Source organism: Schistocerca cancellata, chromosome 1 (genome assembly GCF_023864275.1).
Source record: "Schistocerca cancellata isolate TAMUIC-IGC-003103 chromosome 1, iqSchCanc2.1, whole genome shotgun sequence".
NCBI classification, from domain to species: Eukaryota; Metazoa; Arthropoda; class Insecta; order Orthoptera; family Acrididae; genus Schistocerca; species Schistocerca cancellata.
Window position 1 is genome coordinate 288,669,021 of NC_064626.1, and position 18,367 is coordinate 288,687,387.

Sequence of the window (18,367 nt, forward strand, 5' to 3'; positions counted from 1 at the left end):
TGCAAATCGTCAATGGGGAATCCAAGAGGTAAACGCAGTGCCCTCCTGAGGGCGCGGTTCTGCAGCCTCTGGAGTTTGTCCAGGTTCTGCTTCGCCGCGTATCCCCAGACAGGACACGCGTATTCCATGACTGGCCGGATCAGGGCCTGGTGTACGTTCACTCCTACTGAGCAGGGAAGGGAGCTGGATGAGTTGAGGATTGGGTACAGGATGGACATTCTGGCGCAGACCTTCCTATGGATCTCGTCTATGTGGGGTTTCCACGTAAGACGAGAGTCCAAGGTTACGCCAAGATACTTGGCGGTTCTGCGCCAGGGGAGTTGGGTTCCGTTGGTTTTGCTTGGGGATAGGTGTTTCTATTTATTACAGACTATCGATGTCTGACGTCACGGTTGTAAAACTTTTAATTGGCCCTCTATTATGATTGGGTAGTCATGACGTAACGGAAGATGGAAGGAAAGAGGCTATTCGTGGATGTCCATGTCGTCAACGATTGGTAGCTGTCCGCCAATCAGCGTTCGGCTTCTGGTCGGCAAGTTTTCCTCCTGGTGTGCGGGGAAGTGGACTGACAGTTGCTCCACAGCTGTTTGTGCAGATACGTCCGTGTCCCGCGTAGCTTCTGCCCCGCGAGCGCTCGCGGCCCGTTGGACTGGGATGGCCGGCAGCTATGACGCCGGGAGTTTGTAGCCATCTTTTCTGTTGATGTTGTCAGGCTGCTTAATAATTTCGATCACCTCCCGTATTTTGCGTTCTCGCATCCACGATTCTTTCTTCAGTACTCGGGCTTCCTGGAACCTGATAGGTTGTCCACAGTCACGGTGCTGTTCCGCTATCGCCGATTTATTATGTTGTTGTAATCGTACATAGCGTTCGTGTTCTGCTACTCGTAAACTACAGGTCTCCCTGTTTCTCCTATGTAGGCAGTCCGCACTCACACCGTAGTTCGTAAACACCTGCAGTGTTAAGATTGTTGGTGGAACCTATCATTTAGTGGATCCTGTGACTGCTTCGAAAAATCGGTTTGAAACCTCGTCGGCGGAGGACGTTGCCTAGCCGTTCACTGACGGCTTTTACATATGGTAAGTGTACCAGTGGAAGCTTCTCTTCTTTGCCTTCTTCTCGTGTTCTGCTCCATTTGGTTTTAGCTACCTTTCTTATGATGTTTTCATCATAGCCGTTGGCTCGAAACGTGTGTTGTAGCTCCTTTAGTTCTTCTTTGATGTCATTTTCATCGCTTATCGAGTAGGCTCGGAAAGTTAACGTATGCAGAACAGAATACTTTTGAGCTGGGTGGTGGTGGCTCTCCGCGTGCAGGTACCGATTAGTGTGCGTTGGTTTCCAGTACACTTTTTGTCCCAGTTTACCTTCGGCAGCTCCGTATACTTCCACATCCAGAAGAATTTTAATCACTAAGCGAGATCCTGACTGTAGGGTGGACGAGGAAGAACAGTCGAATAAAGTTTTATGAACAGACCTTTGTGAGGTCTTGCATTGCCATGGAGAAGGAGAAATTTGTTTGCACGTTTGTGGTGACGAACAACATGAATTTGTTTCTTCAATGTCCTGACGGTGGCACAATACACTTTAGAGTTGGTCATTGCACCATGAGAGAGGGGATCAAACAGAATAACCCCATACAGTCCCAAAAGACCATTCGCCAGGTGTTTGCTGTGAGTCTTCCGTCATCTCGAGTGAGAGTGTCCGCACGTTCCAACACTGCAGCAGTCACAGCTGTAATGCGTCTGGACGACATGCGGGATACAGAACAAGTTAGCGCGACCTTGTTGCGATGGTGAAAGACGTCTCGCCGAATGACTTGCCGTGGTTTTTTTAACTGCCAGGTCTCCATAGGCATTCAAGAAGCAACTATGATTATATGCGATGCTCTGTATTTCCACCAAAAGAGACTTAATGATAGCTCTCTGATTCGAACGCACCTCCATTACAGACACCATTTTGAAGGCTAGTTCTAGAGCCGCCAACTATCGGAAATTCATGAAACTATAAGAGCTGGATCGGAAATATTCAAAGATGTCGCGTAACAAATTCCGCATTTTTTAAGCCGAAATGGGTCAAGAAAATTGTGTTGAATTAACTGTTGAAAGCCCCTCTTACGTCTCTGTTGCCTGCAACAAAATGTCAGTCTGTCTGAAATTCAATAGGATGATCCCTTCTAAAGTCTTGTTGAAATCTAGCTACAGAACTTTTCAGGCATTAGCTATATGGGTGAGCTTGAGCCAACATGAAATATGCGCGTCCTACTGGGCTACCTTACAGTATCTGAACTATTCTAGAAGTTTATTTGCAAAGAACAAAATTAAAACGATACAAGACACAATGTAATGGTACATATAGTGCTCTTAAAATGGCTCAGTTATTTTTGTCTTTCACTGTTTTATCAATAAGTACATAAGCCGTGGTCTTCCACAAAGTTCTAGCTGTCACCATCTAGAGAAAGCATACCCCTGCTCGGAAACACTCATAAAACTGTACTGATGAGTAGTTGTATAAGTATGTACAATTAGGAGGTTGTCTTTAGGAATGACAATAGTGACAAATCTAACATCATTGAACAGATGAGTGGGAGCTTAACACAAAGGAAGGGACAAAAGAGGCATGTATGTTATACTAGTTGGTTGTGAGAAGTGCAGGTAGTGATACAAAGACGCCTGGTTGGTGTGTACCTGTGGAGCTGGTGCAGACCCACGGTGACGAACAGCACGGCGCAGGCGATGCAGGCCACTAGCACCCCATAGAGTGTGATCAGCTGCCTGGTCGAGGGCGGTCGGAAGTTGGGGTTGGCGGCGGCGCCGCGGTCAGAGGGGCAGAAGTCGGCGCCGCACAGCTCGCCAGGGACCGTCTCCGTGCCTCCCGCCGTGAGGACTGCGGCGTTAGCACGGGGGAAGGCGCTTCAGGTATAACACCAATTCTGACAAGTAATGATACAATAGCAGCTAAATGATGTTAAATACACTACTGGCCATTAAAATTGTTACACCACGAAGATGACGTGCTACAGACGCGAAATTTAAGTGACAGGAAGAAGATGCTGTGATATGCAAATGATTAGCTTTACAGAGCATTCACACAGGGCTGGCGCCGTTGGCGACACCTACAACGTGCTGACATGAGGAAAGTTTCCAACCGATTTCTCATACACAAACAGCAGTTGACCGGAGGTGCCTGGTGAAACGTTGTTGTGGTGCCTCGTGTAAGGAGCAGAAATGCGTACCACCAAGTTTCCCACTTTGATAAAGGTCGGATTGTAGCCTATCGCGATTGTGGTTCACCGTATCGCGACACTGCTGCTCGCGTTGGTCGAGTTCCAATGACTGTTAACAGAATATGGAATCGGCGAGTTCAGGAGGGTAATACGGAACTTCGTGCTCGATCCCAACGGCCTCGTATCACTAGCAGTCGAGATGACAGGCATCTTATCCGCATGGCTGTAACGGATCTTGCAGCCACGTCTCGATCCCTGAGTCAACACATAGGGACGTTTGCAAGACAACAACCATATTCACGAACAGTTCGACGAAGTCTGCAGCAGCATGGACTGTCATCTCCGCGACAATGGCTGCGGTTACCCTTGACGCTGCATCACAGACAGGCGCGCCTGCGATGGTGTACTCAACGACGAACCTGGGTGCACGGATGGCAAAACGTCATTTTTTCGGATGAATCCAGGTTCTGTTTGCAGCATCATGATGGTCGCATTCGTGTTTGGCGACATCACGGTGAACGCACATCGGAAGCGTGTATTCGTCATCGCCATACTGGCGTATCACCCGGCGTGATGGTATGGGGTGCCATTGGTTACACGTCTCGGTCACCTCTTGTTCGCATTGACGGCACTTTGAACATGGGACATTACATTGCAGATGTGTTACGACCAGTGGCTCTGCCCTTCATTCGATCCCTGCGGAACCCTACAATTCAGCAGGATAATGCACGACCGCATGTTTCAGATCCTGTACGGGCCTTTCTGGATACAGAAAATGTTCGACTGCTGCCCTGGCGAGCACATTCTCCAGATCTCTCACCAACTGAAAACGTCTGGTCAATGGTGGCCGAGCAACTGGCTCGTCACAATACGCCACTCACTACGTTTGATGAACTGTGGTATCATGCTGAAGCTGCATGGGCAACTGTACCTGTACTCGTCATCCGAGCTCTGTTTGACTCAATGACCAGGCGTATCAAGGCCGTTATTACGGTCAGAGGTTGTTGTTCTCGATACTGATTTCTCAGGATCTATGCACCCAAATTGCGTGAAAATGCAATCACATGTCTGTTATAGTATAATATATATGTGCAATGAATACTCGTTTATCATCTGCATTTCTTCTTATTCTAGCAATTTTAATGGCCAGTAGTGTATATACTCTCTCTCTCTCTCTCTCTTAAATGTATACTCTCTCTTCGTCCGAACACGCCTCTGAAGGCCCAACGATACCGACCGACCGCCGTGCCATCCTCCGCCACAGGTGTCGCTGGATGCAGATATGGAGGGGCATGGAGTCAGAAAACCGCTCTTCCGGCCGTTGTCAGTTTTCGTGACCGCGGCCGTTATATCTCAGTCAGGAAGCTACTCAATTAGCCTCATGAGAGGTAAGTTCACCCTGCTTGCCAACAGCGCTCGGTGGACCAGGATGGTCACCCATAAATGTTCCAACCAACCCCGACAGCACTTAACTTCGGTGATCTGATGGGGACCATTGTTATCACAGTGGCAAGACCACAGACAGTGTGAACTAAAAGATACACTCTTTGAGACAAAACATGGCCGGCGGCCGGCCGCTGCAGAGCCTGAGACGCCGCCAATCAGAGTTGGAACAAATAACCTGTCACACTGATATACAGGGCTATTACAAATGATTGAAGCGATTTCATAAATTCACTGTAGCTCCATTCATTGACATATGGCCACGACACACTACAGATACGTAGAAAAACTCATAAAGTTTTGTTCGGCTGAAGCCGCACTTCAGGTTTCTGCCGCCAGAGCGCTCGAGAGCGCAGTGAGACAAAATGGCGACGGGACACGTGTATCTGGACAAGCTGGAAAATTCGCTCATCCCACAACTGGAGACCGACAGCGCCGACTTCATCTTTCAACAGGATGGTGCTCCACCGCACTTCCATCATGATGTTCGGCATTTCTTAAACAGGAGATTGGAAAACCGATGGATCGGTCGTGGTGGAGATCATGATCAGCAATTCATGTCATGGCCTCCCGCTCTCCCGACTTAACCCCACGCGATTTCTTTCTGTTGGGTTATGTGAAACATTCAGTGTTTAAACCTCCTCTACCAAGAAACGTGCCAGAACTGCGAGCTCGCATCAACGATGCTTTCGAACTCATTGATGGGGACTTGCTGTGCCGAGTGTGGGAGGATCTTGATTATCGGCTTGATGTCTGCCGAATCACTAAAGGAGCACATATCGAACATTTGTGAATGCCTAAAAAAAACTTTTTGAGTTTTTGTATGTGTGTGCAAAGCATTGTGAAAATATCTCAAATAATAAAGTTATTGTAGAGCTGTGAAATCGCTTCAATCATCTGTAATAACTCTGTATATTCTAAGTCCGGCCATCTGAACCATCAGGCAGTATTGTATGCTGCGGCTCTTCCTGGAGGAAGTCTTGCCTCCAGTTCAAGGGAGTTTGTTCCGGCTGTGGTCCCCCGACCACTAGTGACTCTGGCACGGTGGCTCAGTGTGTTCGGTCAGAGGGTTAGGTGTCCCCTGTAACGAAAAAAAAAAACTGAGTGAACGGGCGTCATGGGATGTCCGCCCCGATCAAATCCAACGAACGATAACAAGCAAAATGAGACGAAAAAGTAAGGTAAAAAACCCGAGGTCTCGCGATCGAGACCCATCCTCGGCTATACTTTTATCGCGCCTTTCGTCTAAATATTGAAGTCATGAATGAAATGATAGCAGTGCTAAAACTTATTTCACTTTCTGACACACCGGTAATAATAGTTCCACCCAATAATAATAACCGATTGATTGGCGGACTGTCTGCCTCTGAACGCCACACACGCCACAGTATATAGGGCCCATTTACCAACCCCCGGCAGCAGCAGCCGCGGTGACTCTTAAGTTCCCTCACCCCTTGTCGAAGGCGCCTGCTGTCGCTGATCTCGTTGGGTGGTATAAAATGCATTACTGTTCTCCAGTGATGCACCTACAAAAATGTCCATGATCTGCATTTCGCGCTCGACAGCTTATCCTAAAATGACGACTTTTCTGTTACTCTAATATGGCACAAAACTATTGCTATAGTTTGCGATCCAATTAAAATACCTTATTACGTTGTTTAATGTTTTTTATTAATGCTTTATAGCTCACATCTTTTCCTTTTAGAGGCAGTTTTTCATGCAATTATTTCGTCAAGCCACAGTTAGTATCGGTGGTGCAATCTGTTTCACTGTTGTCGGTTGATACGGAAAAAGTGTGTGAATACTTTGCAGCACATGATGTACCGTAAGGAGGCAAACTGCACATTTTGAGTTTTAAGGAGAACTTAACACTAACAGAAAGTTATTTTTGAGGTATTCAGTTAGATTTAAACCAACAAAACTGTCCATATTCTAAGTTACTCTGAGGGGAGGAAGTTGCTAACGCCGGTGTCAACAATCGTCTACAGAGGGTGTCTAACTACTGTTACAGAAATTCGTCACACAGGAAGTATATTAGTCAATATGTTTACTTCATAGCTATTCCACAGACATGTGGCTTCTATGTGACGAGCAAACCTGTAAGGTGGCAGAATAAATGAAGGTCAATTTCGCACCTTACATAAGAGTTTTATACATTGTAATGGGAAGGTGAATATGACACCTAACTTACTTAGGCAGTAAGGAGCAGATTTGCCTATAAGTACGTAAAGCAAAAGGGATGGCACTCAATCGACAGTATTAACACACTGCTCCTACATAATGCATGTCAATGAGCAGAAGGTGAAACAAGCAGCGAGAGGAAACGTTTTGTGTGGAAGCAGGTGCAGACAGCAGCAGAGGCCGCACCATGGGAGGCTCCACGAAAACCTCTTAGGGGGCTCCCTGCGGCTGGAGTCAGCGACCGGACAGGTGACGCAAACTGGAGAGCAAGTAACGGGTCACCAGAAGTAGGACCGAAAGAAGCTTTAGAAAACTGTGTTTTGGAATTCCAAATGGATACGAACAAAACCAGTGACGCAGTTGATCAGGTGAACAGACATGTGATGCATGCATGTAACTTTTAGGCGTCTGGAGTGGGCACAAAACGTCCTATTGGCGGAAACGAACTAGGAAGGAGTAAAGTGCCGAGATTTCGATGCAGTTTAATGGTAGGGCCCTTGCGATTGGCAGAGAGAGTCTCCACAAAATAAGAGGAAAGCTCATATTGGTCGAAAAAAGCCGTGACATGGAGAACAAAAGAACCCAGGTGGGGAGACAGTTCGGCTACGAGAAAGACAAGAGCGAAATTTTCGTGGACTCTTCTCTGAACTGGCGTCACGTGCAGAACGGTGTGGATAACGCTCCGTATGATGCAGAGGAGAAACTTGTGTGAACACTGCGTTCATTGCGGCTGACATTGAACTAGCGTCGTTGAGCTCCAACTGTGGAGAAACGAACCAGACAGTTAGTTAATTGTTATTGTGAGTACTGAGAGGGTATTTTAATATGAATGCTGCTCCAGCCATGCACTTGTATATCGCCATATTCCAAGACTAGGGATGAGTACATGTTTTCTCGCATAACGAGAAACATTCAGTCCATACATCGAAAAAGGAATGACAGAAATTTAAAAAAAAGGTTCAAAAGATGGATTAAAATTCAGGCTGAAAGAATGTTAATGATAAGATTCGCTGAGGACATTGCTCTCCTCGGTGAAAGTGAAGAAGAACTGCAAGAAGTGTTGAATGGAATAAAAGTCTAATGAGTACAGAATATGGATTGAGAATAAATCGAAGAAAGACAAAAGTAATGAGGAGTAGCAGAAATCCGAACAGCGAGACATTTAACATCAAAACTGGTGATACGAAGTAGACGATGTTGAAGAATTCTGCTACTTAGGCTGCAAAATAATCCATGACGAATGGATCAAGGAGGACATAAAAAGCACACCATCACTTGCGAAAATAGCATTTCTGGCCAAGAGAAGTCTCCTCTCATGAAAGATAGACCTTGATTTGAGGAAGAACTTTGTAAGACTGTACGTTTGGAGCACTGCATTCTATGGTAGTGAGACATGGACTGTGGAAAAACCAGAACAGAAGGGAATCGAAGCATTTGAGATTTGGTGCTGTATAAGAATGTTGAAAATTAGGTGGACTGATTAGGTCAGGAATGAGGAGGTTCTCCGTAGAATCGGAGAGGAAAAGAACATACGGAAAATACTGACAAGAAGAAGGGGTAGGATGATAGGACATCTATTGAAACTTCCTGGCAAAGTAAAACTGTGTGCCGGTCCGAGGTTCGAACTCGGGACCTTTGCCTTTCGCGGGCAAGTGCTATAGGTACTGGCAGAAGTAAAGCTGTGAGGACGAGGCGTGAGTCGTGCTTGGGTAGCTCAGTTGGTAGGACACTTGCCCGCAAAAGGCAAAGGTCTCGAGTTCGAGTCTCGGTCCGGCACACAGTTTTAATCTGCCAGGAAGTTTCATATCAGCGCACACTCCACTGCAGAGTGAAAATCTCATTCTGGAAAGGACATATGTTAGTTACTTCCGTGGTATTGGAGGAAACTGCAGAGAGTAAAAAACCGTAGAGGAAGGCAGAGATTGGAATAAATCCAGCAGATAATTGGGAATGTAGCTTGCAGGTGCTACTCTGAGATAAAAATGTTGGCACAGAAGAGTAAGTCGTGACAGGCAGCATCAAACTCGCCTGTTAAAAAAAGTAAATAAATAAAAGAAAGAAAGGGAAGTGTGAATACGAAAAGCGTGATAAAGTGTCAGTAGAAATAATGGGTAGGAAGGTGTGTCTACGAATGTGTGGAAATTAAATGAAAGTGTTGTTAAATATAAGTGTTGGTTGATAACTGTGAGTAGAAAAGTTTGATTGGGAAAGTGTGAGTAAAAATTAACTGTGAGCAGGAAATAAGTAAGTTATAAGGAAATTTGCTAGGTCACGCACTTAAAAACGACAGCACGTTTCCCAAGACGAGGGCGAAGTTGTAGAAGGTGTAGAAGACTGCGAAGAAGCGCAGCTGCGCGTGGTCCGCGGGCCGCGCGGCTAGTTCCGCCCAGCGCCGCGCGCTGGCGCTGAGGTAGGCGCTCTTGGCCGTCCAGAGGGGGCCGCTAGCCAAGCCCATCACAGCGGCCGCGGGCAGCAGCGTCTCGTAGCGCGGCCACAGCTGCAGCGCCACGAACGGCACGTACAGCAACATGCAGCCCGCCAGCGTCCACTTGTAGCCCAGGTACCTGCCACACGTCCAAAAACAGGCTTCAAATCGTGGCACGTCAGTCTTGATTGACGTGTTTCTAGACGTACCGGTACATGACGAAATTAGGGCCAACCTCAGGCCATTGTCTATGTAGCAACGTACCACGGAGGCAGAATGGTTCACAATAGATTCAGAAATAGGCTGCGTCTCAACTAACCATTCATTGTACTTCCTTGTGCATACCGGCTGATCAAAAAGTCAGTATAAATTTGAAAACTGAACAAATCACAGAATATGTAGATAGAGAGGTACAAATTGACACACATACTTGGAATGACATGGGGTTTTATTAGAACAAAAAAAAGTTCAAAAAAGTCCGACAGATGGCGCTTCATCTGATCAAAATAGCAATAATTATCATAACAAAGTTCCAATCCCAAAGAAAGCAGGTGTTGACAGATGTGAAACTTACCGAATTATCAGTTTAATAAGTCACAGCTGCAAAATACTAACGCGAATTCTTTACAGACGAATGGAGAAACTGGTAGAAGCCGACCTCGGGGAAGATCAGTTTGGATTCCGTAGAAATGTTGGAACACGTGAGGCAATACTGACCTTACGGCTTATCTTAGAAGAAAGATTAAGGAAAGGCAAACCTACGTTTCTAGCATTTGTAGACTTAGAGAAAGCTTTTGACAATGTTGACTGGAATACTCTCTTTCAAATTCTGAAGGTGGCAGGGGTAAAATACAGGGAGCGAAAGGCTATTTACAATTTGTACAGAAACCAGATGGCAGTTATAAGAGTCGAGGGGCATGAAAGGGAAGCAGTGGTTGGGAAAGGAGTGAGACAGGGTTGTGGCCTCTCCCCGATGTTATTCAATCTGTATATTGAGCAAGCAGTAAAGGAAAGAAAAGAAAAATTTGGAGTAGGTATTAAAATCCATGGAGAAGAAATAAAAACTTTGAGGTTCGCCGATGACATTGTAATTCTCTCAGAGACAGCAAAGGACTTGGAAAAGCAGTTGAAGGCAATGGACAGTGTCTTGAAAGGAGGGTATAAGATGAATATCCACAAAAGCAAACCGAGGATAATGGAATGTAGTCGAATTAAGTCAGATGATGCTGAGGGAATTAGATTAGGAAATGAGACACTAAAAGTAGTAAAGGAGTTTTGCTATTTGGGGAACAAAATAACTGATGATGGTCGAAGTAGAGAGGATATAAAATGTAGACTGGCAATGGCAAGGAAAGGGTTTCTGAAGAAGAGAAATTTGTTAACATCGAGTTTAGATTTGGATGTCAGGAAATCGTTTCTGAAAGTATTTGTATGGAGTGTAGCCATGTATGGAAGTGAAACATGGACAATAAATAGTTTGGACAAGAAGAGAACAGAAGCTTTCGAAATGTGGTGCTACAGAAGAATGTTGAAGAATAGGTGGGTAGATCACGTAACTAATGAGGAGGTATTGAATAGGATTGGGGAGAAGAGAAGTTTGTGGCACAACTTGACTAGAAGAAGGGATCGGTTGGTAGGACATGTCCTGAGGCATCAAGGAATCACAAATTTGGTACTGGAGGGCAGCGTGGAGGGTAAAAATCGCAGAGGGAGACCAAGAGATGAATACACTAAACAGATTCGGAAGGATGTAGGTTGCAGTAGGTACTGGGAGATGAAAAAGCTTGCACAGGATAGAGTAGCATAGAAAGCTGCATCAAACCATTCTCAGGACTGAAGACCGCAACAACAACATCATAACAAAGTAAGACAAACCAAAGACGATGTTCTTTACAGGAAATGCTCAATATGTCAACCATCATTCCTCAAAAATAGCTGTAGTCGAGGAATAATGTTGTGAACAGCACTGTAAAGCATGTCCGGAGTTATGGTGAGGCATTGACGTCGGATGTTGTCTTTCAGCATCCCTAGAGATGTCGGTCGATCACGATACACTTGCCAGTTCAGGTAGCCCCAAAGCCAATAATCGCACGGACTGAGTGAGGCCTGGCGACCTGGGAGGCCAAGCATGACGAAAGTGGCGGCTGAGCACTCGATCATCACCAAACGACGCGCGCAAGAGATCTTTCACGCGTCTAGCAATATGGGGTGGAGCGCCATCCTGCATAAACATCGTATGTTCCAGCAGTTGTTTATCAGCCAGGCTCGAGATGATGCGATTCTGTAACATATCGGCGTACTTCTCACCAGTCACGGTAGCAGTTACAAACGCATTTCCTCGAAGAAAAAAGGCCCGATAACATTAGATGTGGTAAATCCAACCCATACCGTGACTTTCTCGTCGTGCAATGGAGTTTCCACGACAGTTATAGGATTTTCCGTAGCCCAAATTCTGCAGTTGTGGGCATTGACAGACCCTCGGAGCGTGAAATAAGCTTCGTCGGTCTACAACACGTTACTCAACCAATCGTCATCTTCCGCCATCTTTTGAAACGCGCACACCGCAAATGCCCTCCGCTTCACTAAATCGCCAGGTAACAGTTCATGATGCCGATGGATTTCGTACGGATAACATCGGAGGGTACGCCTGAGTGCCAACCAAACAGCATTGTTTTGGAATGCCGGTGCGACTTCCCCGTGCATAGACGAACCCGCTACAGTCTCCATTTCTTCCTGAACTGTCTCAACAGCATTATGCCTTGTGCTCGGTCGGTCACTACGGGGTCTATCGTCTAAACAACCCGTGGTTTCTAACTTCGAAATCATTCTCACCACTGCTGCATTTGTCAATGAAACTTTACCCGTTCGAATCCCCTTCCTATGGCGATAGGATCGTAACGCTGAACTAGCACATCCCCATTCTGATAATACAGCTTCACTAAAAGCGCCTTATCAGGTAACGTCAACATGCTGCAACCGCTGGCGCATCTGATCCTCTCTCTTTTTTTTTTTTTTACTTTATTGTTATTTTAAACGTGTACAACAGGCAGGCTGTCAGCAGCACACTAAGCTGCTCTTCAGCCATAGAATATACAAGGAGCAAAAACAGTGAGAAGACACCTAAGTGACAGAATGGTGGGCAATAAAACAGGAGACACATAGAGACAAACACGGAGCCGGTCACACTCGTCGATAATCCACACTGCTAACTGATGAGACGACACACAAACACTGAAGATGACAATGGCACTGGTGAACGATGGAGTGTGACGGTGAACACTGAGCACTAAACACGACGGCACACACGAAACACTGTTGGCGGTGATCTCCGGCGCGCGAATGTCCACTTAGCGTGTGCGAGTCCGGGGACCTGCCAAGAGGTGAACAGGGGTGAGGTGGGGGAGAGGGGAGAAAAAGGATGCCAATGGCCGAGGAGACGGGGGCAGGAGGAGAGGGACAGGGGAGGGTAAGCCCGGGGGAGGAGGGGGGAGAAAAGGAGGAGGGAGGGAAAGGGAGAGAAGGGAGGGAGGGTGCCCAGAGGAGCAAGCACAGGAGGAGGGCGGGAGGATCAAAGTTGGTAGGAGGGGTAGATGGAGGGGAGGAGGGCATCATCAGGGAGGGGGAGCTGGCGGAAGCCACCTTGGGAGAGGGTAAGGAGGGTGGAGAGATGGAGACCGGGTGGGACGTGCGAATACAGGCGCGGCAGCGGGCGGGGGTGGGAGAGGATCGGGGAGACGAGCGGGTGAGGAGGATCAAGTTTACAGGAGGTGTACAGGATCCGTATCATTTCAAGGAAAAGGAGGAGGTGGGGGAAGGTGATGAGATCATACAGGATCCGCGTGGGGGAGGGGAGACGGATGCGATAGGCAAGGCGGAGAGCATTGCGTTCAAGGATTTGGAGGGATTTATAAAAGGTAGGGGGGGCGGAGATCCAGGCTGCATGGGCGTAACAAAGGATAGGGCGGATGAGGGATTTATTGGTGTGGAGGACTGTGGAGGGGTCCAGACCCCACGTACGGCCGGAAAGGAGCTTGAGGAGACGGAGGCGGGAACGTGCCTTGGCTTGGATTGTCCGGAGATGGGGAGTCCAGGAGAGGCGACGGTCGAGGGTGACGCCAAGTACTTAAGGGTGGGAGTGAGGGCGATAGGACGGTGAGATGGTGAGACAGAAATCAAGGAGGCAGAAGGAAGGGGTGGTTTTGCCTACAATGATCGCCTGGGTTTTGGAGGGATTGACCTTGAGCAACCACTGGTTGAACCAAGCGGTGAACCGGTCAAGATGGGATTGGAGAAGGTGTTGGGAGCGCTGTAGGGTAGGGGCAAGGGCAAGGAAGGTGGTGTCATCGGCAAACTGGAGAAGGTGGACGGGGGCTGACGGCGGCGGCATGTCCGCCGTGTACAAAAGGTACAGAAGGGGGGAGAGGACGGAGCCTTGGGGCACACCGGCAGAGGGGAAAAAGGTGTAGGAATCGGTGTTATGGATGGTGACATAGGAAGGACGGCGGGAGAGAAAGGAGCCGATCAGACGGACGTAGTTAATGGGAAGGGCGAAGGTTTGGAGCTTGAAGAGGAGACCGGACTGCCATACGCGGTCATATGCACGTTCGAGGTCCAGGGAGAGGAAGATTGCGGAGCGATGGGAATTAAGCTGTTCGGAAAGGAGATGAGTGAGGTGAAGGAGAAGGTCGTCGGAAGAGAAGGACGGCCGAAAGCCACACTGGGTAACGGGAAGGAGGCGATGCTGGCGGAGATGCTGGTGGATGCGTCGGGTGAGGATAGATTCCAGGACCTTGCTGAAGACCGAGGTAAGGCTGATGGGACGGTAGGAGGAGACGGCGGACGGCGGTTTGCCAGGTTTAAGGAACATGAGGATACGGGATGTTTTCCACAGGTCGGGATAGTAACTGGTGGACAGGACTACATGGTAGAGCCTGGCCAGGGTGGAGAGGAAAGAGACAGGAGCTTCACGAAGGTGACGGTAGGTGACACGATCGTGACCAGGAGGATCCTCTCTCTCATTACAGCTCCTTTTATACACGATTGTCATGCGCAGTCACTGACGTTTTGCTGTCCAGCGCCATCTGTCGGACATTTTGTGAACTTTGTTTTTTTTCTCTAATAAAATCCCATGTCATTCCAAGCATGTGCATCAATTTTTACCGCTCTATCTACATTATTGCGTGGTTTATTAAGTTTTCAAATTTATACTGACTTTTTGATAACCCGGTATTTGACTAACTGGAGTTCTAATTATAACGTGATGGTGCTGTGATTTCAAATGCCACTGTGTGCAGTAAGAAAAACATGTACATACATCAGGTGGTGACCTTGAAGGTCAAATTAAGGTCAAAACGGGCTGAAGTCGGTATAGCTACCCTTTTATTAAAGTTATTTATAGGTGATTAATTTGAATAAAAGCACAAGGTATCACTCTGACATCTACTGCAAGTCGACCTTACTGTCTGAGGTACCAAAAGTCTTCACTGCCGTTCGTCTCAGCTTACGCAACCTCACATTCACCGCCCCCCCCCCCCCCCAAACACACACAATTAATAGAGAAATTCATCTATGCCGTAGCTGAACACAGCATATACGAAGAAACATACGGTTATGGTTTGTCAATGTCGACATCACTAGAGGAAGAGTACAAAAAATGGTTCAAATGGCTCTGAGCACTATTGGACTTAACATCTAAGGTCATCAGTCCCCTAGAACTTAGAACTACTTAAACCTAACTAAACTAAGGACATCACACACATCCATGCCTGAGGCAGGATTCGAACCGGCGACCGTAGCGGTCGCGCGGTTCCAGATTGAAGCGCCTAGAACCACTCGGCAGGAAGAGTACGAGCTCATCTGGAAAAATATGGTGGAATTATGTGACTTTTCTGTTATAACTATATACCTAATTATATTTTTCGATAAGAACTTCGTTCTGAGATGAGAGGCCGGTTCGAATCCTGCCTCGGATATGGATGTTGTGTGATGTCCTTAGGTTAGTTAGGTTTAAGTAGTTCTAAGTTCTAGGGGACTGATGACCTCAGAAGTTAAGTCCCATAGTGCTCAGAGCCATTTGAACCATTTGAGAGGCCGGGGTACATAATACTGTGCACAGATATAAAATGGCTCTGAGCACTATGGGACTCAACTGCTGTGGTCATAAGTCCCCTAGAACTTAGAACTACTTAAACCTAACTAACCTAAGGACATCACACAACACCCAGTTATCACGAGGCAGAGAAAATCCCTGACCCCGCCGGAAATCGAACCCGGGAGCCCGGGCGTGGGAAGCGAGATCGCTACCGCACGACCACGAGCTGCGGACTGCACAGATATACCCTTCTTTTCTTTTCCCTAGCGTTTAGACCGTCCAGTTCAAGATAAGTTGTTTCAAGATCTGTCAAATTTAATTTTTATGTAACTTTGTGGCTGGATGTGTTTTTCACGTCATAGTTGTCAAGGTAACGTAAGGAAGGAAAGTCGTATGCGCCGTCTGTATGTGACTTATGGTAGTAGTTTAACTGCGCATCGTTTTGCTGGCCTATAATTCGGGGACTAGCCCAGCATTTACGTAAAAGAGTGTCGGAAACTATCTAAAAACTACACTCACGCTTGCGGTTTGTGTGTGTGTGTGTGTGTGTGCGGAGGGGGGGCGGGGTTGCGTTGGAGCCTTATCACCTATGGAGATTTTGCCGCCTGTATGTTAAGTAAGTGAGAGGTTTCAGACTTTATTTATTGTTATTTGTTTACAGGTGTTGCGCATACAGCGGATTGGTTTCGCCTGTAGAGATGGTGGACGTTATTGTTTTGTTTTATATTATTTAATTTTGGTTATTGTTTTTACTATGATTCATACTTTAAATGAGGTTAGGGTAAAGGTACCAAAGAGTGCGCAGTCCCAAAGAGAGCGCAGCTTGTGTTCCTGACAGCTGACTAAACTGATCAGCTCGACACTGACGTAGTTGTTTTCAGCCTGGTATCAGGAACACCACGCAGAAGTTGTCTGAAGAGGTCTTGTTTCCCAAGTGAAACAGGTAAGAATAACTTTTCAGCTGTCTTGTTGTAGTTCTGGTACAGTGTTGCATAAGTTATACACAGAACACAAGAGCAATAGCCTTTAATACTTAACTCCATTTTGAAAGGCTGGCTTGCAAATTACCATACTGCATCCACATGTGTTGACAATGAGACCTGGGCTGCTATCTGTTGACTTGGCTTGGAATCATTCTTTCACTACGAAAGAGCGCGCAAATTACGTCCCCAAAGGGTGCGTGAGTTCTCTTTAGGGTTGGCTGGTTGATTTGGGAGAGGGGACGAAGCAGAGAGGTCATCGGTCCCATCGGATTAGGGAAGGATGGGAAAGGAAGTCGGCCGTACCCTTTCAAAGAACCCATCCCGGTATTGCTTGAAGTGATCTATGGAAATCACGGGATACGAAAATCAGGGTGGCCGGACGGGGGTTTGAACCGTCGTCCCTCCGAATGCGATTCCAGTGTGCTAACTATTGTGCCATCTAGCTCGGTCTTTGTTTGGGCACTACTGCAAATTTGCGTTGTGGAGTCGGAAGGATAGGTTTTGTTTCTGAATCACTTCAAAGTAAGTACGAAAATCGGTCAGGAATCTCATCTACACTGACGCCAGACAATAAACTGAAAATGGAGACAAATCAAATGGCTCTAAGCCCTATGGGACTTAACATTTGAGGTCATCAGTCTCCTAGACTTAGAACTACTTAAACCTAACTAATCTAAGGACATCACACACATCCATGCCCGAGGCAGGATTCGAACCTGCGACCGTAGCAGGCGCGCGGTTCCGGACTGAAGCGCCTAGAACCGTTCGGTCACAGAGGCCGGCGAAAATGGAGACGGCAAACAATGGTTGTCGCTGCTCTAGCTACGAAAGAGTCTGCTTTAGGAAAAAAGACAGAAAGCCGTGAATAGAGAACATAGATTTTTCGCGCTTCGAGAGGGAATCCAGAGCACTGAGTGCTCTTCATTTGAAAATGATATTGCGTTCATTTGTGACATTTGCTAAATGCGTACTCTGGGCATGTTTTGCGTACTCTTAAGCGCAGGTGAATGTAAGAGTGCGCATTTCCCGTTTTTTGTATTTTCGAAAAGTTCAATGAAAGTATTACCTCTCTGCTGCTGTAGTTTTCTGAATAAGTAGAGTTTGTGTTAATAAATATAAACCTAAAATAATTTTGTTTTCCTATTGATAATAATGATTGATAATAAGAATCATGAAAGAAGGTTGTATACATGGAAGAACCCTGGAGATACTAGAAGGTATCAGATAGATTATATAATGGTAAGACAGAGATTTAGGAACCAGGTTTTAAATTGTAAGACATTTCCAGGGGCAGATGTGGACTCTGACCACAATCTATTGGTTATGACCTGTAGATTAAAACTGAAGAAACTGCGAAAAGGTGGGAATTTAAGGAGATGGGACCTGGATAAACTGAAAGAACCAGAGGTTGTACAGAGTTTCAGGGAGAGCATAAGGGAACAATTGACAGGAATGGGGGAAAAAAATACAGTAGAAGAAGAATGGGTAGCTTTGAGGGATGAAGTAGTGAAGGCAGCAGAGGATCAAGTAGGTAAAAAGACGAGGGCTAGTAGAAATCTTTGGGTAACAGAAGAAATATTGAATTTAATTGATGAAAGGAGAAAATACAAAAATGCAGTAAATGAAGCAGGCAAAAAGGAATACAAACGTCTCAAAAATGATATCGACAGGAAGTGCAAAATGGCGAAGCAGGAATGGCTAGAGCACAAATGTAAGGAAGTAGAGGGTTATCTCACTAGGGGTAAGATAGATACTGCCTACAGGAAAATTAAAGAGACCTTTGGAGATAAGAGAACCACTTGTGTGAACATCAAGAGCTCAGATGGAAACCCATTTCTAAGCAAAGAAGGGAAAGCAGAAAAGTGGAAGGAGTATATAGAGGGAGTGAGACAGGGTTGTAGCCTCTCCCCGATGTTATTCAATCTGTATATTGAGCAAGCAGTAAAGGAAACAATCCATGGAGAAGAAATAAAAACGTTGAGGTTCGCCGATGACATTGTAATTCTGTCAGAGACAGCTAA

The 18,367-nt window shown here is 46.5% G+C and overlaps 1 protein-coding gene across 1 annotated transcript in view; it reads right to left on the bottom strand.

Annotated features, from left to right (window-relative positions):
* Positions 1-18,367, bottom strand: part of LOC126160067 (UNC93-like protein) — a 97,083-nt gene that overhangs the window by 46,818 nt on the left and 31,898 nt on the right. Inside the window, exons 2-3 of the mRNA XM_049916885.1 lie at positions 9,125-9,411; positions 2,685-2,883 (exon numbers count right to left, since the gene is read on the bottom strand). Coding sequence (XP_049772842.1) covers positions 2,685-2,883; positions 9,125-9,411 — 486 coding nt within the window. The remainder of the gene's footprint in view (positions 1-2,684; positions 2,884-9,124; positions 9,412-18,367) is intronic.